The sequence below is a fragment of the Muntiacus reevesi genome, chromosome 15 (genome assembly GCF_963930625.1).
Source record: "Muntiacus reevesi chromosome 15, mMunRee1.1, whole genome shotgun sequence".
NCBI classification, from domain to species: Eukaryota; Metazoa; Chordata; class Mammalia; order Artiodactyla; family Cervidae; genus Muntiacus; species Muntiacus reevesi.
Window position 1 is genome coordinate 29767925 of NC_089263.1, and position 25313 is coordinate 29793237.

The window sequence follows — 25313 nt, forward strand, 5'->3', positions numbered from 1 at the left end:
TTCTTCCCCTTGTGCGTTTTCTGCGCTCTGCCCAGTCTTGGGATGGATCTCAGAGGATTAACTTCATGTCACTGTGTGGCTAAACCAACCCTCACAATGTCCCTCTTCATGCTCTTCGCCTCACAGACACTGCTGAAGGAGTTTAGTGGGCTGCCAGCCTTTACAGTGCAGTGGAGACGTAACTATGGTGAGCTTTCAGTTTCAAAGTTAGATTTCATGACAGTTATGTTATTGGAGTGTTCCGAACCTGAGTTCTCCCAAACTGAGAAACTGAGAAGACTGGTGAAGGAAGGATAGTTTGTTTTTGCTGTTCAGTCTGTTACTAAGTCATGTCAACTCTTTGAGATCTCATGGACTGCAGCATGCCAGGCTTCCCTGTCTTTCACCATCTCCTGGAGTTTTGCTCAAACTCATGTCCATTGAGATGATGCCATCCAACCATCTCATCCTCTGTCACCCCTTTCTCCTCCTGCCTTCAATCTTTCCCAGCACCAGGGTCTTTCCCAATGAGTTGGCTCTTTGCATCATGTGGCCAAAGTATTGGAGCTTCGGCTTCAGCATCAGTCCTTCCAATGAATATTCTGGGTTGATTTCCTTTAGGATAGACTGGTTCGATCTCCTTGCTGTCCAAGGAATTCTCAAGAGTCTTCTCCAGCACAATTCGAAAGCATCAGTTCTTCAGTGCTCAGCCTTCTTCATGGTCCAACTCTCACATCTGTACATGACTACTGGAAAAACCACAGCTTTGGCTATATGGATCTTTGTCAGCAAAGTGATGTCTCTGCTTTTTAATACACTGTCTAGGTTTGTCAGAGCTTTTCTTCCAAGGAGTAACTGTCTTTTAATTTCATGGCTTCAGCCACCGTTATCTGTACAACCATGTTTTTTTCAGTTCACCATGCCAGAATTATGAATTCAGCCTACTGCTGACTCAGCCGTATTATTCAGTGCCATAAAGCTGATGATAAGAGGGCCACTGGGACAGCAAGGCCTGCCTTTTTTGAGCATGCACTATGAGTCTGGGCCTGTGTTGTCTCATTTAATTCACTCAGCAACACGGGCAGTAGTGGTATTATGCCCTCCATTTCACAGATGAGGAAACCGAGGCTCACAGTTTAGTAACTTGACCAAACCAAGGTCACAGTGCTAGGGAAGAACAGAATAAGTGATTTCAAAGCCGGCTGTTTTCAGAGCCTGTGCTCTCATCCTCTGTGACATCTGACTTTTAGTGCCATCAGAGATCAAGTTCAAAACCTGAAGTGCCGACTGACTCAAGATGGGAATCTAATCAGGTGCCACCTTAACAGCTGCTGCATCAACCACAGTCAGGGGGATCTGTGGAGGGTACAGAGAGCCATGAATCAGGGCAAGATTCTGTACAAAGTGGGTGGGGAAAAGGTTCCTTTCTCAGTTATCTGAGTGCTGACCAGTGCTATACCTGGTCAGTGTCAGTCTTGAGTGGTGATAGTGTCCACCTGAAGACTCAGAGGAGGTTCCCTTGGGGAGGTTGCCCATTACTCCAGTTAATTCCCTAGCAATGCAGCCACTCAGCCAAGGAGGGATTTCCTTGCAAACCTCTCAGGTGGTTTTGGAGTAAAAAGGTACTTGCTATGAGCAGGCGGTACTTCAAACTACCCTTGAGTGGGAAAAGCGAGATGGGGACACCAAAGAGATGAGGGGCGTAAAGGTATCTTTTGTTTGGATTTTGTGATATTGGTGACTTTTCCAAGTGGCCAAAATCACTAACTGGCAAATTTCTCCATTCTAACACCAGCCAGGTCACTCACCGGAAGCCTCCAAATAAATCTTTAGGCAGAAGTTATTTTTAATTAGGAAGTTTATTTATTCTACTTTTGGGAACAAACCCCATAGCTTCCTTTGTTGCTGTAAATACTGAGAGTAACTTCAAGACAGTTATACTGTTGAAGTTCTTAGGCTCTTCCTTAGACATGATACATTATTATTTTGTGAAAGGGAACTGTATCTGTCACACAAGGAAAGAAAATACAGAAAGCTGAATGTGTGTGTGTGACAGCTCAGGAATAAGCTGCCAACACTGGAAGAACAGAAAGGCCTTGAAGGCTGGAGTTTCCTCTGAGCCCACCATAGCACACTCTACTCTTAGACCTGGATGAGGCTGGAGGAGTTTACCAAATGGGTGTGACCTAGGACCATCTGCCTTTGAGAAAAACAAGGAGCAAAGTAAGAATGTTTGCGCAGGAATTAGGGCACCTCTGAGAGTTCTAAAAGCAAAAATGTACTGGGAAACTGCCACTCTTAAAACACAACTCTGCGTCCCTCACGAGCAGGCGGTATACAACCGGGAGACTGCCCCTGTTTTTGTTTGCAGGGAAATGTCTGAGGTGAGCACAACATTTTAGGAACATCTAGTCAATTCCCTTTTGATTTTCTTACTAAGTCATCAAGTGACAAGAGACTTGGAAACTGCGTGTCACACAGCTTAGGCAGAATCTAGCTTCACAAGCCTCACTGTCCAGCTGACTGGCCAGTTCTGACCGCCCCACACCCCGCACCCCCCAATCAATGGACAAGCAGATGATGACAGAGTCTGCATGACTCCCTTCAGAGAAGCTGATGGGGGAGGGTGGGCCAATGGGAGCCTTCCTCCTTTCAACTATCATGGGAGACTCCAGCTCTGATAGCAGGAATCTATGGGGTCTTACCAGGTGAAAAAGTCAGTCACTAACTAAAATGAATATGCAAAGATGCTTATTCCCAATACAGTAATATGCAGGCAGTCAAATCATCTGTCATTTGAGTTAATTTAATTATCAGACCACATTTAATTATCCAATATAAAATGTAAATAAAGTGAAGGCCTGACAGCACATACTAATTACGTTCATTATAATAATTAAATGGGAAGGAACTTAGAGTCATGAAAGTACTATAAAATACAAGGAAGCTTTTGATTAAAAATTTTTTAATTAGAAACTGCAACCTTACAGGAAACAGATGACTGGTTCTATCAAGGATGGGGCATTGCTTTTATTATCCAGGTTTCTCTTCTAAAGTCATCCTTGGTATCATGGGGCTCAGTCCTTCCAGTTAATAGACTAAATGGTGGCAAATAAGAAGAGTCAATCGTTTATGCAAAGCAGTTTACCTAATAAAACAGCCTTCGGTTGCAGCAGGAGTTCAGGGTCTCCTGTCTTATAAAGACACAAGCTGTTTCCCTGGAAGGAATAAAAGAGCCTCTGTGGACAAACAGGCCTGCAAATTAACATGATTTCTGCCTGATGATACGGAAACATTAAATCAGTTGAGCATTGTAATTTCTCCTCTGAAATTTCTCTGATTTAAAGAAAGTGGCATGAGGTTAAATAAATTCACTATCATAATAACAGAAGTGAGGCAGAAAGGGCATCAGGACTGCCCACTAGGAGACTGGGTTCTGTGAATTCTTGCTGGGCAATTCCTTTTCCTTCTCTGAGCCTCAGTTTCTCCAATTCTTTATGTCATTTCAGGGGGCTTATTTCACCTCGCTGAATCCTAATACCTCACCTGTCTGTGAGGTAGGAATAAATTTTCTGCTTATAGCCTCAGTGAAATGCTAATGAGGAAGGTCCAAGAGACAACAGATATGAGGGTAGTATAGAGAATTCTTGGATGGCATCACCAACTCAATGGACATGAGTCTGAGCAAGCTACAGGAGATGATGAAGGACAGGGAAGCCTGGTGTGCTGCAGTCCATGGGGTTGCAAAGAGTCAGACACGACTGAGCAACAAATAAAGAATTCTATGACTATAATAGGTTATGCTTAGAAACAGCATCTCCTTAAGGTTCAGTGTCTCAGTGGTTGACAATTACTATCATTTCTAGCAATTTCTGATTTCTTCTCTAGTTGACACCAAGTGTTAGTCTCTCAGTTGTGTCTGACTCTCTGCGACCTCATGGACTGTAGACCGCCAGGCTTTTCTGTCCATGGGATTCTCCAGGCAAAAGTACTGGAGTGGGTTGCCATTCCCTTCTCCAGGGGATCTTCCCAACTCAGGAATTGAACCCAGATCTCCTGCATCGTATGCAGATACTTTACTGTTTCAGCAATTGCATCAGGACTGAACTGACTTCTCTGACCTTCCATCAAATCAGAAGTGGATGTCCAGGTAGGATTTCTGGGAGGCAAGGTGTTGAGAAAGGAGGTCTGGCCTTTTTTTTTTTTTTTAACTTTTCTAACTTTTTACTCATAGTGAACTTACCTCTCCACAATTATCTCTAAACCCCACAGCATCTTCTTCCCTGACTGAGAAGCCATAGGGTCTCTGTCTCCTTGCATTGCTTGCTGCTCTCTCTGCCCACTGAATCTGCTTTTTTCTTGTTCCAACATGCCCAGGCATTACTTTGCCATCAGGTCCATGTCAGTTTTAACATGCCATTTCCAAACACCAGTTCCCCCGTCCCCATTTCTCATTGACTCTGATGAGCCCAGAGACACTTAGAGCATGTGTTTTACCTGCAGGGGAGAAGCAGCAGAAAGATTCTCTGAAACCCCACACAGTTCAGTAAATTCATCACAACACAGTTGATTTAAGCAAAGAGTTTCAAACCATCCCTAAACATGAGTGTGCTGAAGGAACTAAACCTTCTGCTGTAGAACTGTACAGTAACATATCATCACACACACAAATTACTCACCTCTTTACAAGGGCAGGAGATAGTGTCATGATAAATAGTGAATGACTTACATAAGGTAAAGTCATGTAGCCATTAAAAGTGATACTCACAAAGAAGGGTTCTGATATAAAGTTAAGTGTATAAAGCAGTATAGACCGTATATACAATATGAGCTCAGCTAGGTAAAAATGTTTATGGAGGGACAGAATGTGGGTGAAATGAGTGAAGGTGTCAAAAGGTACAAACTTCCAGTTATAGGATAAATAAGTTCTGGGGATGTAATATACAGCATGTGACTAAAGTTAACAATACTGTATTCCATATCTGAAAGTCGCAGAGAGTACATCTAAATGTTCTCATCACAATAAAAAGAAATTTAACTATGTGAGGTAATGACTGTTAACTAAATTTATTGTGCTAATCATTTTGCAACATAACCATGATCAAGTCTTCACACTACACATTTAAAACCAATACAATGCTATATGTCAATTATATCTCAACAATATTAACTGGCAAAATGTTAACAGAAAACAGACTGCAAGGAACCTGCCAAAATGGTAACAGTGGCTGTCTCAACAGGGAGACCAGGAATGACTGGGACTCTGCTTCCTTCTTTAGGCTTGCTTATCTTTTTCATGATGAGTAAGGGATACTTTTGTAACCAAAAGACAAACTTTTGAAGGGAAATGAGATGCAGTTTAGTAGGTCAAATGGATACACATGAAGAAAAGATAACCTAGGAGATGTTCCTCCTTGAGTAGCTTGTGAGAGACTCGTGACCCTGTGGGGCCTGGTCCAGAAAGGACAGAGCATCTATCCGGAGGTGCTGGCTGGGGAGAGTGCTGTGTGAGTGCTCCCATGGTGGGAGAGGAGAAAGGTCTGCCCCCCGGGCAACGAGGTCTGTGAAAGAGAATTTTTCTATGTATGACACTTATTCTGGCAAGGGTCCGCATCTCCTGCATTTTAATCATGGAAATCTTTCTGGGATGGACTGCATATTCTTTAACCTTCTTAGAGGGAGGGTAGACAACATGCATTTTGCCTCCATGCTCACTCAGGGTCAGCACTGGGGGCATCAACAATCATCTGGGGAAATAAAATACTGGGGTTAGTGTCCCTGTGAACCCCAATACCTACACCTGCTAAGTTCTTGGGCTTGTCTTGTTTCTTCTATCTTCTTTCTCCTTATCAGATGGGCAGTTTCATCAGCTCTTAGAGTGTAGGTTCTCACCTTGTATTTGGCTCTGGCACTACAACTATCTCCTGTCCTTCTCCTGCCCTGGTCTAGATTATTGCTGCTGCTGCTGCTAAGTCGCTTCAGTTGTGTCCGACTGTGCGACCCCATAGATGGCAGCCCACCAGGCTGCCCCGTCCCCAGAATTCTCCAGGCAAGGGTACTGGAGTGGGTTGCCATTTCCTCCTCCAGTGCATGAAAGTGAAAAGTGAAAGTGAAGTCGCTCAGTCGTGTCCAACTCCTAGTGACCCCATGGACTGCAGCCTACCAGGTTTCTCCATCCATGGGATTTTCCAGGCAAGAGTACTGGAGTGGGCTGCCATTGCCTTCTCCTGGTCTAGATTACTGCAGGCTAATAAACCTAGTAAGCACATTTATTACAGAGTTGCCTAAAATAAAAAATTAGGAAACTTGGAGCGAGGGTTGTTTGGTGGCCTTTTTCTCAGATATAATCCACACAATTAGAGTTGCTGAGTAGGAGGCTTTAGATAAATTAGGTTGTCAGGAATTACAATCTGATATGTTATGCCATAACTCTGTTTTTTAAAATAAGGAGAAATATTTTATTATTGTTATTTTAAAAATAAAATCTGTAAAACAGATTTCCCAACATTTTAAAGTAACAGAACCCTATTTACAAGTGAAATCTCGCTCAGAAACCAAAAAAAAACCCAGTTAAATGCAAAAGTATTCTGGGTGATTCAAGGGGGTAAGGCCCAAGCCCTGCCTTCTCAGGCTCCCCTCCAACACCATCTGGCACCCTCTTAAGCACCTCGGCAGAAGCCAAAGACCAAGGGCAGTTTCATAAAGCAATGGACTCTGATGCTATTTGCAAAGTGATGCAAGTTGAAAGTGTTATCTATTTCATCCAAACAAGCAAACAAACAAAATGAATAAAGCATCAGAATCTACACGGTAAGGGAAGAGACACTTCTATGTAGCTTAACAAGAATATTTGATGAAAAATATTTTATTTTTCTAGCTCTAAGAGGAGGTCCTCGTGCTGATCTAGGGCTGATCACGTCTTTCTAGAGAGGAGAAACCAGAGACATATCCCTGGAGCCTGCCTCAAGGGCCTCACACAGAACAGATGGGTTCCAGCAGGCTCGCCTGCCTTTTCTCACTCCAATACCTCACACTCTCAGGGCTGGGGAGGCAGTCTGAGGAACGTTCCTGGGCCCCTTACCTGGTTATCTGGGTGGTTGACAGTGAAGTAGCCCACACAGACGATGACCTCATGAAGGAGGCTCTCACAGGAGACGTGGCTGCAGTGGCCCAGCAGGGAGCTGGCGATGTGCCGGAACGCGAGGGACAAGCCCTCTGCCCCTACGATAGACTGACAAAGACAAGGAGCAGTTAGCACTCCCCAGCCAGGGAGAGCCAGGGCTGCAAATCACAAAGCTAGCCTGGGGCCGGTGCACTCTGTGCCACGCTGCCAGGAAAGCATAGGAAATTTCGAAAACACAATGCTTAACAGCTCAGTTCAAGGATTCTTGTTCTAATAAGTGACTGTAACAAATGCAACACTTAACCGCCACCCCCCCCCCAAAAAAAAAAAAGAAAATAGAGCATAGCAGACCAGATGCCTGTAACTATGTGGATCAAGATGTTGTTCACCTAAAGCATGAGTATTTATCCCATTTTTAATGAGGTATTTTTTTCTCATTGCACCAATAGTCTCACTGTAGAAAACTTGGAAAAATGTAAAGATATTAAAATTCACCTGCAAATCTACCATTTAGCTAACTTCCAATACTTTTTTTTTTTTTAAGGAGAAAATATTTCCTCATATGCAGAGATTAAAATACAATTCTAATTATTTACTTAAGTTCAAAAACAAAATATATATAAATAACAACTAGTTATTGTTCAAACAGCTCCCACAGCTCCCAAAAGAATGTAAAAAATCCCCAACAAACACCTCCCCCCGAAAAAACAAACAAAATGCAGCCCCCTCAGTTACGAGGCTTCTGGGATCCTTTCTCAAGACAGGCAAGCGGCTGCCGGTGGTGGGCGCCGCGGGAGGAGAGCCCGAGTCTGTCTGTGCAGCCTGAAGCTTCTATTTAATAAACATGTCAAACAGACAGAACGACAGGAGGGCAAAGGGGAGAGGCGAAGCCCACAGAATACACTCGCAGCCCACACTGGAATGAAGCGCCACTGCGGGCCTGCGGGATACGGCAGTGTCTTAAACTCATCTCTCGATTGGAGGTCTTGGCTGGCTTGAACCAGGTCAGATATGTTGCAGCTTGGAACTTTCAATGAATTCACTCTGCCTAACCCTGTTGTGAAACACAGTCTTTTTAATTAATACTGTTGAAACAAAATTACTGCTAAATTTTAAGAGTGCCTTCTGCCTCAGTTTCATTGCACTGAGACAAGATGTTTTTCAAGCCCCAAAGAGACTTCGGGAGGGCTGTGCTCTTTTAAATCAAGGAGTGACACCTTCTCAGCTCAGCCCTTATTTAATTAGTTGTGTCCAGCTTGCTGTGACCCACTGCCCTCTGTTTAACCTTTACTGATAAGAGCAGGTCAAGGGGCATGCAAGTTTGAATATAAAAATTAAACCAATTTTTCAAGGAAACCATATTTCCTTTTTAGCCAGAATTAATTGCCAAGTCAGTACATTGATTTGTTTCTTGAGACCACCTTCAATTGTAAAAACTGTCAAAGGGTATGCAATATACAATATCTGGGATCTCAAGGCCATCTGTGCCAATATGAATTCAGAGTGAAATAAAAGTCTTTGCTGAAGGGAGAAAAATATTTTGACAGCCTTATTAGTATACAATGAAATGGAACCAGTTAAGAAAATATTCTAATGGATAACCTTTTGTTACTGCTATGCAACACGTTGTCACACAAAACAATTACATAGGTTTATGGCTCTGAAGAAAGGTACAGGAAGAGTGGGAATGCGGCACTCAAAATTTAACCTTCTGATTAAACACCTGCAAGATGGTTTGGGTAAATTCTTCACCCCTTTGGAGTCTGAGTCGGTCTACAGGGCCTACCATGTGCTAGCTTTGTTGCTGTTGTTCGGTTGTTAGGCTGTGTCTGACTCTTTGCAACCCCATGGGTTGCAGGACACCAGGCTCCTCTGTCCTTTACTATCTCCTGGAGTTTGCTCAAATTCATGTCCATTAAGTCGGTGATGCTATCTAACCATCTCATCCTCTGCCACCTCCTTCTTCTCTTGCCTTCAATCTTTCCCACTCAGTCTTTTTTATGGTTCAGCTCTCACATCCATAAAGGACTACTGGCAAAACCACAGCTTTGTCTACACAGACCTTTGTCAGCATAGTAATGTGAGAACTGGACCATGATGAAGGCTGAGCACCAAAGAATTGATGCTTTCGAACTGTGGTGTTGGAGAAGACTCTTGAGAGTCCTTTGGACTCCAAGGAGATTAAATCAGTCAATCATAAAAGAAATCAACCCTAAATATTCATTGGAAGGACTGATGCCGAAGCTGAAGCTCCAGTACTTGGGCCACCTGATGCGAAGAACTGACTCATTGGAAAAGACCCTGATGCTGGGAAAGACTGAAGACGGGAGGAGAAGGGGATGACAGAGGACAAGATGTTTGGATGGCATCACCGACTTAGTGGACATGAATTTGAGCAAACTCTGAAGGTTTTGGTGAAGGACAGGGAAGCCTGGCGTGCTGTAGTCCATGGGGTTGCAGAGTCGGCCACAACTGAGCAATTGAACAACAATTCACATCCGTACATGGCTACTGAAAAAACCATAGCTTTGACTATACAAACCTTTGTCAGCAAAGTGATGTCTCTGCTTATTAATATGCTGTCTAGGTTTGTCACAGCTTTCCTTCCAAGGAGCAAGCTAGTTAGCATGGTGCTTTTATGTAGTCTCATTTAATCCTTAGGCTTGTGGGATAAGTGTTTTTAATCTCTATTTTAAAAATAAGAAACTGAATTTTAAGGACTCATATGACTTGTCTAAGGTCACACAACTTGGTAGCATGATGGCTCAAGGTCAGGTCAGTCTGACTCCAGACCCAGAGGTCTTGATGAGGATGTTTCTCTGTAACAGCTCTACAGAGATGCACTGTTGTGACGCACTGGGACTCAATCTGTTGACACGTCTCACGTTGTCTAACTTTTCAGACGGTCAGACCACTGATTTCATTTCAGTTTTCTTCAGTTCCTTTGATCCTTCCGGGCAGTTCATAAATTGTCTCCCAGATTTTTTTCTGAGGTCAGACCCATATTGTATCTAAAATCTCTTTTTCTGTGTTTGTTATACTTGATCTTAGCCAAAAGGCTGAGAAGCGATCCTGTGCTTATTATAAACATAGTTCCTAAAATCTCACTTTTGACAATAAGTTGTTTTAATGAACTAGAATATGAGCTTCTCTGACCATATCTATCATAAAAATACTTTTCTTCCAAACTCACCCATCGCTTTACAATGCAAATATTGTATATTTGTATCACATTTACTTGAGCACTGCACGCTTGATCAGATGTCTATTTACATCAATAATGTCTGTGTGGAAAGACGTTTTGCTTTAGCATGCTGAACAGACTACAGTGGTTGGTTAAGCAAACAACTATAAATCTTTGCCAGCCCTCCCTTTGAGAGAAGGGACCTATGTCTTCTCTTGAATCTGGAAAGCTGTAACCAATAGAGTATGTCTGATATATAACCATACCACTTCAGAGGCCAGGTCATAAAAAGTCATACAGCTTCTGTCTGATCCTTGGGGAGCACATGTTTTCCAGAAGTTTCCTCTCAGAACACTCCTACTGAGAACACAGACACGATGATGTTCTGAGAAGCCCAAGTCACAAAGAGAAGCCATATGTAGAGTCTATGGCCAGTAGTCCTGGTGAAGCTGGTCTTGGAGGATTCCTGGGCATAAAATATGAGCATGAAGGAGCCTCCAGCTAATTTCAGTTCCCAGCTATCTGAGTCAACCTGCGCCTCCTCTCCACACTCTCCACCCCAGGATTTGAGCCCCTCAGCAGAAGCCCTACATTGTGGAGTAGTGATAAGCCACTCCCACTGTTAAAAGCCCAGCTGGAATTGTGGACCCACAGAAGCTAAGATCATGATAAAATGGTTGCTGTTTACCCCACTAAGTTTGTTTTTCAAATGGATAAAAGTAACTGGTGCAATAAGGTAATCACTGGTAGATGTATTAAAGGCCCTTAGGCTAGCAATTCCAGGCATCTGGGTCCCTGCACATCCTGACGTATGAGAGTAAGAGAAAAACACGTGCTGGACTCTGAGCAACAAAAGGATGGCAGCCAAGAGGAAAGGCCCCTGCAGGCTTTCCTGGCCCAGCGTTAAGGGGAAAAGGGAACCTGGAAACAGTGTCTGGGGAGAGAATGAGAAATAGTGATGGCAAAATTGACTAAAATAAAAGAAGACAGGGGAGTCAGGAAAGAGATCAAGAAAAGAAGATAGAGCAGGGGAGAATTAAGAGAAATATGGAGTAACAGGAAGGACAGAGGAGAAAGAAGCAAAAGAACTGTTGGGAACCAGTCAAGAAAAGACATTCCACTCAGGAGGCGGGCATTTCACTCTAAGAATGGCTGGAACACTCCTGAGTTACCTTGGTATCTTTCCTGTGGTTGAAGCAAACGTGGTTCAAGTAGGGGGTGTATTTTGGGCTTGATGAGGCAAAGAGCTGGAGAGGAGAAATCTTAGTTTGGCATGAAGAGCTTTTTTAACTTTTCTCACATTATTGGCCATTGTGCCTAAAGGCCCCGAGGGAGCGGAGCTGGAAGGAGTTGGGTGGTTCTCCTGAGTGAGGCTGCACAGGCTGTGAGCTCCTGGAGGTGTGCGGTGGGGCAGGGGCCTGGGGCTCCCTGACAGGCAGAGTGACTGACCGAATGGCCCACTTAATGGAAATGCTCGTGCGTGAAGTGGAGCCCCCTGCAGCAGTATAGACCCTGGTCAGAAGACCCATAAAACCAGAAACTGAGGAATCCTTTTTATTTGTTACTTGCTTTTCACAGTCCCTGGTAACAAAAGAAATCACTCTAGTTGGATCTAGCTGATGGGTAGCCTGCTGGTCTCCATATTCTGAGGACATAAAATGAGCATATCTTGATTTCCAAGCTGTTTCCAGATACAACATAGTGGGGTTGAGTCTTCATTGAACACAAATGTTATGTACAACCCAGAGGCCAGAGCCACTGGCATTTTCTCTCGTTAAAGGTGCAGCTGTAACCTCTGGGAACTTTACATATTGTGTAGTTACCACCTCAGGCTGGTTCAAGTGCTTTGAAAACTGAAAAGCATTAACCCCAAGGAAGAGACTTCTGTTCTTAGGAGGGATAAACTAACTCTACAAAGTTGAACCATAATCCAGTGGTACAACTGACTCATAATTTCCAGCTGTCAAGAGAACAAGAATTACACATTTGTCACTAGCTACAAAATAGAAGTGTTTCTTCCATTTTGTGAAGGCCAAAGACCACACTTTTCATACATTTGTATCTCTGTAACCTTTTTCCCTTTAAGCAAAGCAATTCATCTAAATTATGGGTTCATCATCTGCCAAGCTTGTTCCTTTTTTAATGAAATCACTTGACAGTTAATAAACTGAAAGAGAAAGTCTACTCCTTGGGGCTTGCTCTGTTCCAAAGGTTCAGTGTTTTTGAAAATTAAATTTCCTACATGAAAAAAAATTTGTTTCTAAGCTGACAGTCTGGTGTTTTAGCACAAAGCAATTTTTCTTTCTTTAGCTATAAAAACTTAATTTATAGGGGTTTGCACATTTAACTACACACGTACTTTACATTGGACACCAGTCAGTTAAATCATCCATAGAAAGTCACCAATCAAAACAATTTATCTAATTTTGGTTCTGTTTATATAAGAAACCATTACTTTCCTTAATATTTAAATATTCATAGGATGATAACAGTTTTTCTAAAGAAATCAAGACAGAAGATTTGTAAGTAGCAGAGTGGCACAGGCTGGGGTTCATATAACCATGGGTACCAGTCCTGGCTCAGCTATGTGTAACCCTGGGAATTTACTTAACTGCCAGCTTTCCCATCTGTAAAATGGGTATAATAACATTTTGGAGGGTAGTCATGAGAATAAATAAGAAAGCATATGCAGAGCACTTAATACATTTCCTAGAATACAGTAGCTTAATAAATAGCATGTACTGTAATGCCCGTTATTGTAGCTTATTCCTGACACTCCAATCCAGGAGAAGAACCTCTCATCATATCTACATAAAATTATTAACTCCTGGTTGGTTAACCAACTCCTGGTACCTGGAAAGCAGGCAGATTAAGAGCTGCGAAGCTGTTGAAGAAACGCAAACTCTGGATGGCCACTTGGACTGTGTTCTGAGCATAACTCTCCTTGGGACTGGCAGTGCTGGGGTCCGAGATCGTGCCGTGGAAGAGGACGCAATAGAGCATGTGCAGAACTCCAGCCAGGTCTGTGGCCTGAAGAGCAGCTGTCAGCCCTGTGGGATCCTGGCGATTATCATCAAATATGCTGTAAGACCTGACAAAGAAACATTCAACTCTTTAAGAGAAATCTACTTAAAGGATGTTAGCATTTTTACAGGTCAAATGGAACAAGACAAGCAGACCGTTAAAAGCAAACCATGTGAGTTGTGTAGGGAGGTAACAAGAAACCTCAAGGAATAAAGTCAGCCCTCCCCCACCCCGGTGCTCTGTGGCCTGCCCTTTTCTCCAGCGAGAAGGCCAGGCCGCTGCGCCAGTGGCAAAGGAGTGCTCTGCGGCCACTGAGGCTGCTACTGCCCCTGGGCCCTTTGCAGTCTGGGCAGCCCCACTGTGTTTAGACTCCAGGTCTGCAGGAACTGGACAGAGTCCGCGAAAGTTGCTGAGACTCGGAAGTCAGGAACACCATGGCTTGCTTTTACACAAGGGGGTTTTCTCAGGGGAAGCAGTTATCAGGAAAGCATGAGGCCTCAAAAACCCAGCAGTGTGCTGGTATACTGTGACAGGCAGACACTTCAACTGCTTTTGAAGGCATAGTTCTGTCATGGAGGAGCACTGGAAGGACAGGTTGCTGGTGCTGGATTAGCTTTATACAAACCACCTTGGAGTCGGCTTAGCAACAATGGCAGGCAATGCTATGGATAAGCAAGAAGCAATGGTAGTGGCAAACAGTTCCTAAAGTCAATGGGAAGTGTTGTTCAGTCATCAAGTCGTGCCTGACTCTTCGTGATCCCACGGACTGCAGCACGCCAGGCCTCCCTGTCCCTCACCACCTCCTGGAGTTTGCCTAAGTTCATGTCCATTGCATTGGTGAGGGTTTGTTAAATTTATCTCACTCTTGAACTCAGGTATACGTGAAGTATCTAGTGACCACGAGCCTACAGTTTAATAAGTAAGTGCGTCTGGCAAGCATTCACTCACCCCTTTTTTCCCCCCTAGAAACTACATCCAGGTTTCTCTCCCCTTCTCACAGCCAACATGCTTCAGGTGGGGCCCCCTTCCTATTCACTCTGGCTCAAGGGTGAATAGGTCCAAGGTAAGGGGTACATTCTATTTCTCTGATGGTTCAGCAAGGTTTGGGGATGGCAGGTGTCACTGTCAGAGCTAATGGAATGGAGGGAGATTTTTGTGCTGAAATGCCTAGAAAAAGGGCCTCACTTTTTCTCCCCAGGGTTTGAATCGGAGAAGGAAGGTTGGTAGCTGTAGCAGCCACGTGTTCTACCAATGCACAAATGCTCAGGTCTCGCAGTTTTGCTCCAAGTGGGTCAGTCACCGTCCTTCATGGGACAACATGTCTTTACGTTTCTGTCACAGGTTGACGCCCTTCCCTACTTTCAACACTAACTCAGGTTCCTCCTGATCTTCCTTTTTCTACTGTTATTGTTCCTTTCAACAGGAATCTAGAAGGGGAGAGAGGCACTGAAGGTCTGTGCTTATCTCATAAACTTGCCCAGAAGCACAGAAGAGATGCCACTAAGTGACTGCAAATTTCAAAGTGCTGGCTGGCAAGTTTCTAGTGTCTTGTCTGGTTTCCTAATCCATAACTTATCCCTAAAGGGATTATTTCATTCATTCTGATTTGCTAGTTTCATCAGAGTTTTAGTCATAACCATAGTAAGCACTTCCTGAATGTGCACTATTTCTGGTATTGCTAAGAGTGTAGCATGAACTGACTCTGACACTTGTTCTCTTCTCAAGAAAGCAGCTCTTATAAAATACTACCATCTCATCTGCATGGCAGGACCTGATAACTACACTCACAGCTTCCACCTTGCCTCATTCCTACTTCTTCATAGTTGGTGGAGAAGGTATGGTTCTCCTGATTGCACGCATGACACAACTGAGACCCTCAGAGATTCAGTGAGATGTTTGAGGTCATAAATATTTGTCAGTGGCAAAAGCAGGGGTACCACCAAAAATTCTGACCCTTTAAAGGTGGTGTTTGTCCAAACATCAAAACATCTAGGTCAAATAGGTGACTCCTCTTTTTATCTCCATGTCTTCTTTTAAATCAAATCTTGGGATAAACTGAACACTGTTAAACAAATTACACAGATTGCAATGTAATTCTGTATCATCACAGAGACACTTACTGTCTTATGGGACTCAATAAAAACAAAAAGTTAAGAAATGTTATTTATTTGCTTTATTTGTTATTTATTCACTTTACACAAACTGTTAGCTCATGTCAGTTCAGTTTGCCCTTCCTTCCATTATAGCCCTAAGAGTTAGGGGTCAGACCCTGACTAAAGACTGAGGAGAGATTAACCTCTCCAAGTGGAGATTAATGTGCCTGAGTTTATTATACAGATTCCCAAAAGGGGTCTGTGTTTGTTTAACCAATGCCTTTTAGAACCAATGACAAGTCAGAAGACATTTCTCCCTAAAGTTAATTTCTAATAGGCTTCCAGAAGCTTGGAGCTGAGTGACATCATGACTGGTTGACAAGAGTTTTTCTGCGATTTGCTCTGTGATTCAGCATGGTGACCTCCCTCTTACTGCCTGTGCTGTTTTTAACCTGATTATCAGCATATTCAAATGCAGATATTCAGGGATATAGCATTATCATTTAGAACACTTTGTAATAGTTAACCTTTGCAAGCATTTATGAAATGACATGACTTTACTGCTATTATTTCTTCAAAAGAGTAAATTTTTTAAAAAGGCAGCAAATGAAGATCATAGCAGTATCTCTTCTCTCCACCCCTTCCCCACACCGCACCACCCCCTCATTAGGAAAACATGAAACTATAAAACAACATGACCTAGGATCTTTTGCAGTATTCCTCTGATGCAATAAAAATGATGATTCAGAAAAATCAATTAAATTAGCATTCAAGGACTCAGATGTGGAAATGGTTCAAAATGTATATAATATTGCTTTGTGGAAAGGATGATTCATTTCAAAGTGAGACTACAGAATATACAGAATGGAGGGGAGAGAGAGGGCTTGTTGACTTCATTTGACTTCCACAGGATCAATGTAGACCTGAAAGGACTTTAGAAAATGTTTATTTTTGATTTAGTCTGAAATACAGATAGTTTGTCCATGAACAGGCCATGGCTCCTGTTGGTCTTAAATGTCAGCTATAATCACTTTAAGCCTAAATGTTTATAATAAAAAAGTAAAAGGCCTTATTCATATCAGGCACAGGTTATAAAGTTTTCTTTTCAAAATACATGGGAGATATGAAAAATCAGATCTGAAATTTTATATGTTACACCCTAAGATCTTCTCAATTTTACTGGATTTTAAAGTGTTTTTGTTTGGTCTCTAAAATGTATATTCATTTCTGTTCATTAAAAGTTATATTCAATTAAGAAAAACTACAACTGGGCCATCAGTACTCCTGCACAGTTCTTGAAAACCCTACTTTGCCTTAAAGGAGAGTATAGCTAGGCAAAAAAAGCAGTAATTTGTGAGGGTATGAATCAAGTGCCATCCATTCCATCTCTGAGATTTTAAACCACTATGTATTAGGCCCTATTTGGCCCAAAAAGGCAGCCGTGAGAGTTGCAGACACTATAACCTCCTCTTCCCCACTTATTCTTGGCATGCTGACTCTTGTATCCCTGGTCCCAGATTTCTGGTTTGGTAACAACCACACTGACGCCCTTCAGTGCTGGTGATCTTCTAGACAGCCCTCTGAGCTTCTGGGATTTGGCCTTTGCTCCCTTCTTTAGATCTAGAATCCCTGAGGTATCTTGTTAGAATCTCCCATTTTAGTCTCTGAACCCAGAACACTCTGCCCAAAGGTTTGCACAGGACTTGGGGTGGACGGAGTTAAGTCACTCTCCGCCCAAGTGATGAATGTGAACTTCACTGTTCAAGGAGAAGTGAATTATTTCTTAGAGAGGTATTCCAGCTGTGGGATCTTATATACTGGGATAGTCTGAGAAAGCGGACCCGCATCCAGGAATATCATCATTCATCAGACTCTGCGGTGAGCAAAAGGGACACGATTATCTGTTATATACTCTTTGCTTACAAAGCCAAAGTGTCCATGCTCCAGGAACAACGACCACCTGTGATGCAAAGTCAAGGAAGACCAGGCCCTTGCCTTACAGAAGGTTACAGTCTAACAGGGGCCTTTTCATACTATCCCCTATGTCACTCAGTATGTCAGCAAATTTGGAAAACTCAGCAGTGGCCACAGAACTGGAAAAGGTCAGTTTTCATTCCTATCCCAAAGAAGGGCAATGCCAAAGAATGCACAAACTACTATACAACTATACTCATTTCATATGCTAACAAGGTTATATTCAAAATACTTCAAGCTAGGCTTTAGCCGTATGTGAACTAAGAATTTCTAGATGTACAAGCTGGGTTTAGGAAAGGCAGAAGAAAGACAGCAAACTGCTAATATCCTTTGTATCACAGAGAAAGCAAGGGAATTCCAGAAAAACATCGACTTCTGCTTCACTGACTATGCAAAAGCCTTTAACTGTGTGGATCACAAAAAACTGTGGAAAATTCTTAAAGAGATGGGTACAAGAACATCTTATTTGTCTCCTGTGAAACATGTATGCAGGTCAAGAAGCAATAGTTAGAACCTTATATGGAAGAACTGATTGGTTCAAAATTGGGAAAGGAGTATGTAAAGGCTGTATATTGTCACCCTGCTTATTTAACTAATATGCAGAGTACATCACGTGAAATGCTGGGCTGGATGACTCACAAGCTGGAATCAAGAGTGCTGGGAGAAATATCAACAATCTCAAATATTCAGATGATACCACTCAAATGGGAGAAAGTTAAGAAGAACTAAAAAGTCTCTTGATAAAGGTGAAAGAGAAGAGTGAAAAGGCTGGCTTAAAACACAACATTCAGAAAACTAAGATCATAGCACCCAGACACATTACTTCATAGAAAATAGAAGGGGAAACAATGGTAACCATGACAGATTTTATTTTCTTGAACTCCAAAATCACCATGGATGGTGACTGAAGCCATGAAATTAAAAGATGCTTGCTTCCTGGAAGGAAAGCTATGACAGACCTAGACAGCATATTAAAAAGCAAAGACATCACTTTGCTGACAAAGGTCCATATAGTCAAAGCTATGGTTTTTCCAGTAGTCATGTACAGATGTGAGAGTTGGACCATAAAGAAGGCTGAGCACCAAAGTAAAAAGTGATGCTTTCCAATTGTGGTGCTTAAGAAGACTCTTGAGAGTCCCTTGGACAGCATGGATATCAAACCAGTCAATCCTAAAGGAAATCAACCCTGAATACTCATTGGAAGGACTAATGCTGAAGCTGAAGCTCCAATACTTTGGCCACCTGATGCGACAAGCCGACTCACTGGAAGAGACCCTGATGCTGGGAAAGAATGAAGGCAAAAGGAGAAGATGGTGACAGAGGATAAGATGGTAAGACAGCATCACTGACTCAATGGACATGAATTTAAGCAAATTCTGGGACAGAATAGAGGACAAGGAAGCCTGGCATGGAGCAGTCCATGGGGTCGCAAAGAGTCGGACACGACTTTGTGACTGAAGAACAAGTCTAACAGGGGCAGGTGTATGCATCAGTTTCCTATCGCTACTGGAATAAATTATCACAAGCTAGTTGTTCAAAGGGCTTCGCAGTGGTGAAGAATCCGCCTGCCAATACAGGAGACGCGAGTTCAATTCCTGGGTCGGGAAGATCCCATGGAGTAGGAAATGGCAACCCACTACAGCATTTTTGCCTGGAATATTCCGTGGACAGAGGAGCCTGGTGGGCTACGATCCATGGAGTCACAAAGAGCTGGACAACACTGAATGACTGGGCAGGTGTGCATGCGAGCAGCTGCTGAAAAACAACACAGATTTATTCTCTTAAAATTCTGGGGGTCAAAAATCCAAAATAAGCCTCAGTAGGCTAAAATCAAAGTGCTACCAGAGCTTTGTTCCTTTTGGAGGCTGGGGAGAGAATTTTTTCCTTGCTTTTTACAACTTCTAGAGTATAGTGCATTCCTTGGTTCCTGGCCCTTTCTTCCATTTTCAAAGCCAGCAGCAGCACAGCATCTTCAAATCCCTCTCTTAACACTGGCTTTCCTGCTTCCTTCTCTCACTTACAAGGATCTGTATGATTACACTGGACCCATCTGGGTAATCAAGACTACACTCTCTATCTTAAAATATTTAACTTAATCGTTTTGCAAAATTCCTTCTGCCATGTGAAATAACACATTTATAGGTTCTGAGGATTAGGATACAGATACCTTTGGCAGAGCTATTATCTACCCCCAACCCCAGTTTTTTTCCATTGTGGTAAAATAGTCTACCATCTTAACTGTTTTTAAGTATACAGTTTAATGGTATTACATACATTCACTACCAACCATCTCCACAACTCATTAATTATGTAAAACTGAAACTCTATACTCATTAAATAATAACTCTCCATTCCTTCTCCCCCTGGCAACCACCATTCTACTTTGTGTCCATAATTCTGATCTCTATGTATGTAAGATAAGTGGAATCATATTCTATTTGTCTTTTTGTGACCAGCTTATTTTACTTAGCATAATGTCCTCAAGGTTCCTCCACACAGTGCATATGGTAGAATTTCCTTCCTTTTTAAGGCTGTGCATTATTCCATTATACGTATACATCATATTTTATCAATCATCCACTGATGGACACTTGGGTTGCTTCTATTTTAGCTATTGTGAAGAATGCTGCTATGAACCTGGGTATATAAACATATCTTCAAAACCCTGTTTTCAATTCTTTTGGATATATAAACAGAAGTGGAATTTCTTAATCATATGGTAATTCTACTTTTAATTTTTAAGGAACTGCCATAATATTTTCCACAGTAGCTATACTATTTTACATTCCCACCAATGATGCACAAGGGTTTCAATTTCTCCACATCCTCACCAAAACTTGGTACTTTTTTATAGTATTCATTTCAATGGGTATGAAGTGATATCTAATAGTAATTTGATCTGCATTTCCCTATAAAGACGTTGAGCATCTTTTCATGTGCTCATTGACCAATTTGTACTACTTCTTTGGAGAAATCTCTATTCAAATCCTTTGTCCATTTTTAAAATGTGGTTATTTTGTTGTTGTTGAGCTTTAGGAGTTTTCCATAGTTCCTGAATACCAGCTATCATATAACTGATATATGACTTGCAAATATTTCCCCCCATTCTCTGGGTTGCTTCCTTATTCTATTGATATTCTTTTGATGCACAAATCAAAACATTTTCATGCAATCCAATTTGTCTACTTTTTCTTTTCTTGCCTGTGCATCTGGTGTCATATTCAAAGAAATCCTTGCTAAACCCAATGTCAGGAAGTTTTTGCCCTGTGTTTTCTTCAAAGTGTTTATCATTCCATGTCTTACATTTAGGTCTCTTCCATCTTATATTAAGGTGTTAGGTAACAGCCCAGCTTCATTGTTTTCCTTATGGATATCCAGTTAAAAGACTATCCTTTTCTATTTAATGGTCTTGGAACCTTTGTCAAAAATCATTTGACTATACATGCAAGGGTTGAAGTCTGGGCTCTCTATCCTATTCCATTGTTACATATGTCTGTATTCATGCCATTACCACACTACTTTGTTACTGTAGCATTGTAGTAAATTTTGAAATCAGGAAGTGTGAGTCCTCCCACTTTGTTCTTCTTTCTCAAAACTGTTTTGGTTATGTGGGGTCCCTTGAGATTCCATATGAATTTAAGGATGGGCTTTTCTATTTTTTCCAAAGAGAGTCTTTGGGATTTTGATACAGACTGCAAGTAATCTAGGGACTGCTTTGTGTAGTAATGACAACTTCACAATATTAAGTTTTGTAATCCATGAACATGGGATGTGTTTCCAATTTATGCCTTCTTTAATATTCTTTTGGTAATGTTTTGTACTTTTCATTACACAAGTCTTTCATCTTCTTGGTTGATTCCTAAGTATCTTATTCTTTTTGATGCTATTATAAATGGAATTTTCATAATTTCCTTTTCAGATTATTCACTGTTATAGAAATGTAACTAATTCTTGTGAGCTTTGTATTGTTTATTGAATTCAATTAGTCTTAACAGGTTTTTGTATGTGTGGACTCTTCAGGGTTTTCTACATATAAGATCATATCATCTGCAAACAGAAAATTTGTACTCCTTCCCTTCCAATTTCCATGCCTTTTATTTCTTTTCCTCACCTAATTTCTTTGGCTCAAACTTTCAGTACTATGTTGAATAGAAGTGGCAGAAGTGGGCATCCTTGCCTTATCCTGATGTTAGAGGAAAAGCTTGTATGATGTGGAGATAGCTTCTTTTCATTCCTTGTTTGTTGAATACTATTTTCTTTTCATGAAAGAGTGTTGAAATTTATCAAATGCTTTTCTGCATAGATTGAGATGACCATGTTTCCCCCACCTTAATGCTGTTAATGTGACCTATTAAATTGATTGACGTTCATATGTGGAACCATTACTGCACTCTAGGAGCAAATCCCACTTGGTCATGGTGTATAACCCTTTAAACATGCTACTGAATTTGGTGTGGCAGCATTCTGTTGAGGATTTTTACATCAGTGTTCAAAAGGAATATCAATCTGGAATATTCTCTCTTGTGTCTTTGTCTGGTTTTGGAATCAGGAATAATGCTGGCTTCATAGAGTAAGTTACAAAGATCTCTACTCTACAATTTTTTGGAAAATTTTGAGAAGGACTGGTGCTAGCTCTTTAATGTTTGGTGAAATTCATTACTGAAGCCATCAGGTCCAGGATTTTCATTTGGAGACTTTTGATTACTGATTCAATCTCCTTACTAGTTACACGTCTATTCAGATTTTCCATTTCTTTGTGATTTTGTCTTGGTAGGTATTGTGCTTCTAGGAATCGGTCCATTTCATCTAGATTACTCAGTTTACTGGTATACATTGTTAATGGTATTCTCTTATAATCCCTTCTATTTCTGTAGAATTGGTAGTACATCCCATTTTCATTCTCCCCATTCCTGTTTTACTGAAATATAATTAACAAAATTGTAACATTTACTGTATGAGACATGATGATTTGAACATATTCATTGTAAAATGATGCCCATCATCAAGTTAAAACATTTATTACCTCATATAGTTACCTTTTTTGGGGTAGAATGCTTAAAATCTACTCTAATAAATTACAAGTATATAATACTGTACTATTAAAAAAAATGCTTCAAGAATTTGAGTGTCACTCTTGTTCAAGAACTATGGTAATCTTTGTGTACAATTTTTACTTTTGATTTTAGTAATTTGAGAATTCTCTTTTTAGTTCATTTAGCTAAAAGTTCATCAATTCTATTGATCTTTTCAAAGAACCAACTTTTGGTTTCACTGATTATTGCTATCTTATTTTCTACTTCTCTGATCTCTACCATAATTTTAATTGTCTCTTTTCTGCTGGCCTTGGGTTTAGTTTGTTCTTTTTCCAGTTCCTTAAGTTATATAGTTAATTTATTGATTTGAGATATTTCTTGTTTCTTTAGTATAAATGTCTATAGCTATATGCTTTCCCATTATCAGTGCTTTTACTATGTCCTGTGAACTTTAAGATTTTTATTTAATTTTTTATTGAAGTATAGTTGATTTACAGTATTATATAATGAATCAATTGTATATCAAGTGTACAAGGTAGTGGTTAAAATTTTTATAGATTATATTCCATTTAAAGCTATTATAAAATATTGGCTGTAAGCCCTGTGCTGTACAATATATCGTTGTAGTTTATTTTATACATAGTAGTTTGTATGTCTTAATCCTCTATGTCTCTATTGCCCCTCTTCCCTTCCTTCTCTCCACTGGTAATCACAAGTTTGTTCTTTATATATATGAGTCTGTTTCTGTTTTGTTATATTCTTTCATTTGCTTTACTTTTTAGATTCCACATATAAATTTCCCAGGCCAGAATACTGGATTGGGTAGCCTTTCCCTTCTCCAGGGGCTCTTCCCAACCTAGGGATCGAACCCAGGTCTCCCACATTGCAGGCAGATTCTTTACCAGCTGAGACACAAGGGAAGCCCAAGAATACTGGAGTGGGTAGCCTATCCCTTCTCCAGCTGATCTTCCCAACCCAGGAATAGAACTGGGGTCTCCTGCATTGCAGGTGGATTCTTTACCAACTGAGCTATCAGGGAAGCCCCATAAAGTGGTAATATACAGTATTAGTCTTTCTCAGTGGAGAAGGAAATGGCAACCTACTCCAGTATTCTTGCCTGGAGAATCCCATGGACAGAGGAGCCTGGTGGGCTGCCGTCTACGGGGTCACACAGAGTCGGACACGACTGAAGCGACTTAGCAGCAGCAGCAGCAGCAATTTTTCTCAGTGTCACTTATTTCACCAAGCATAATACCTTCCAGGTCCAATCATGTTGTTGGAAATGGCAAGATTTCATTTTTTATGGCCAAGTAGTATTCCATTGTGTATATGTGTAGGTGTGCATGCACCTTTCTTCATTCATCTGTTAATGAACACTTAGGTTGCTTCCATATTTGGCTACTGAAAGTAAGGACGCTATAAACACTGGGGTGCATGTATCTTTTCAAATTAGTGTTTTTATTTTCTTTGGATATACACCCAGGAAAAGAATTACTGGCAGTTATATTGTTAGATTTTTGAGGAACTTCCATACTGTTCTCCACAGTGGCAAGACTTATTTACTTTACACCAACAGTGTACAAGGGTTTCCTTTCCTCCATCTTTTTGCCAATATTTGTTATTTGTGGTCTTTTTGATGATAGTCATTTTGACAGGTATGAGGTGATACCTCATTTTTAAAAAAATTTTACTGAAGTATAGTAGCCTTACAGTGTTGCGTTTAATTTCTGCTGTACATGTGTGTGTATATATATATGTATACATACACACATATATTCTTTTCCATTATGGTTTATCACAGGATATTGCATATAGTTCCCTGTACTGTACAGTAGGATATTGTTGTTTATCTATTATATATACTCCCAATCCTTCCCTCCCCGATTCCCTCCATGGAACAATCACAAATGTGTTCTCTGTATCTGTAAGTCTGTTTCTGTTTCGTAGATATATTCATCTGTGTCACATTCTAAATTCTACATATAAGTGATATCATGTGGTATTTGCCTTTCTATTTCTGACTTACTTTGCTTAGTATGATCATCTCTAGGTCCGTCAATGTTGCTGCAAATGTTGTTACTTCATTCTTTTTAATGACTGAGTAATATTCCATTGTGTGTGTGTGTGTGTGTGTGTGTGTGTGTGTGTGTGTGTGTGTGTGTGTGTGTGTGTACCACCTCTTCTTTACCCATTCATCTGCTGATGGACATTTAGGATGTTTCCATGTCTTGTCTATTGTAAATAGTGCTGCTATGAATAGAGGGGTGAATATATCTTTTCAAATGATAGTTTTGTCTGGGTACTGTATATGTCCAGGAATGGGACTGCTAGATCATATGGCAACTCTATTTTTAGTTTTTTAAAGAACCTTCATACTGTTTTTGTAGTGGCTGTACCAATTTATATTCCCACCAACAGTATAAAGGGATTCCCATTTCTCCATATCTTCTCCAGCACTTACTATTTATAGAGTTGTAAATAATGGCCATTCTGACTGGTGTGAGGTAGTACCTCATTGTAGTTTTGACTTGCATTTCTCTAATAATTAGTGATGATGAACATCTTTTCATGCACCTATTGGCCATCTGTATGTCTTTAGAGAAATGTCTGTTTACGTCTTCTGCCCATTTTTTGATTGGGTTGTCTGTCTTTCTGTTATTGAACTGTAGGAGCTGTTTGCATATTTTGGAGATTAAGCCCTTGTTGGTTGCATCATTTGCAAATATTTTCTGCCAGTCTGCAGGATGTCTTTTTGTTTTGTTTTATCATTTCCTTTACTGTGCAAAAGCTTATAAGTTTGATTAGGTCCCACCTGTCTATTTTTGCTTTTATTTCTAATGCTTTGGGAGACTGACCTAAGAAACCACTGGTAAGATTTATGTCAGAGACTGTTTTGCTTATGT

The 25313-nt window shown here is 41.0% G+C and overlaps 1 protein-coding gene across 2 annotated transcripts in view; it reads right to left on the reverse strand.

Moving 5' to 3' along the window:
- The window catches only part of SCAPER (S-phase cyclin A associated protein in the ER), a 398005-nt gene that overhangs the window by 21519 nt on the left and 351173 nt on the right, over positions 1–25313 (reverse strand). For both annotated transcript variants that reach the window (XM_065906683.1, XM_065906682.1), the window contains exons 28-29: positions 13140–13377; positions 7061–7210 (exon numbers count right to left, since the gene is read on the reverse strand). In XM_065906683.1, the coding sequence (XP_065762755.1) occupies positions 7061–7210; positions 13140–13377 (388 nt within the window). The remainder of the gene's footprint in view (positions 1–7060; positions 7211–13139; positions 13378–25313) is intronic.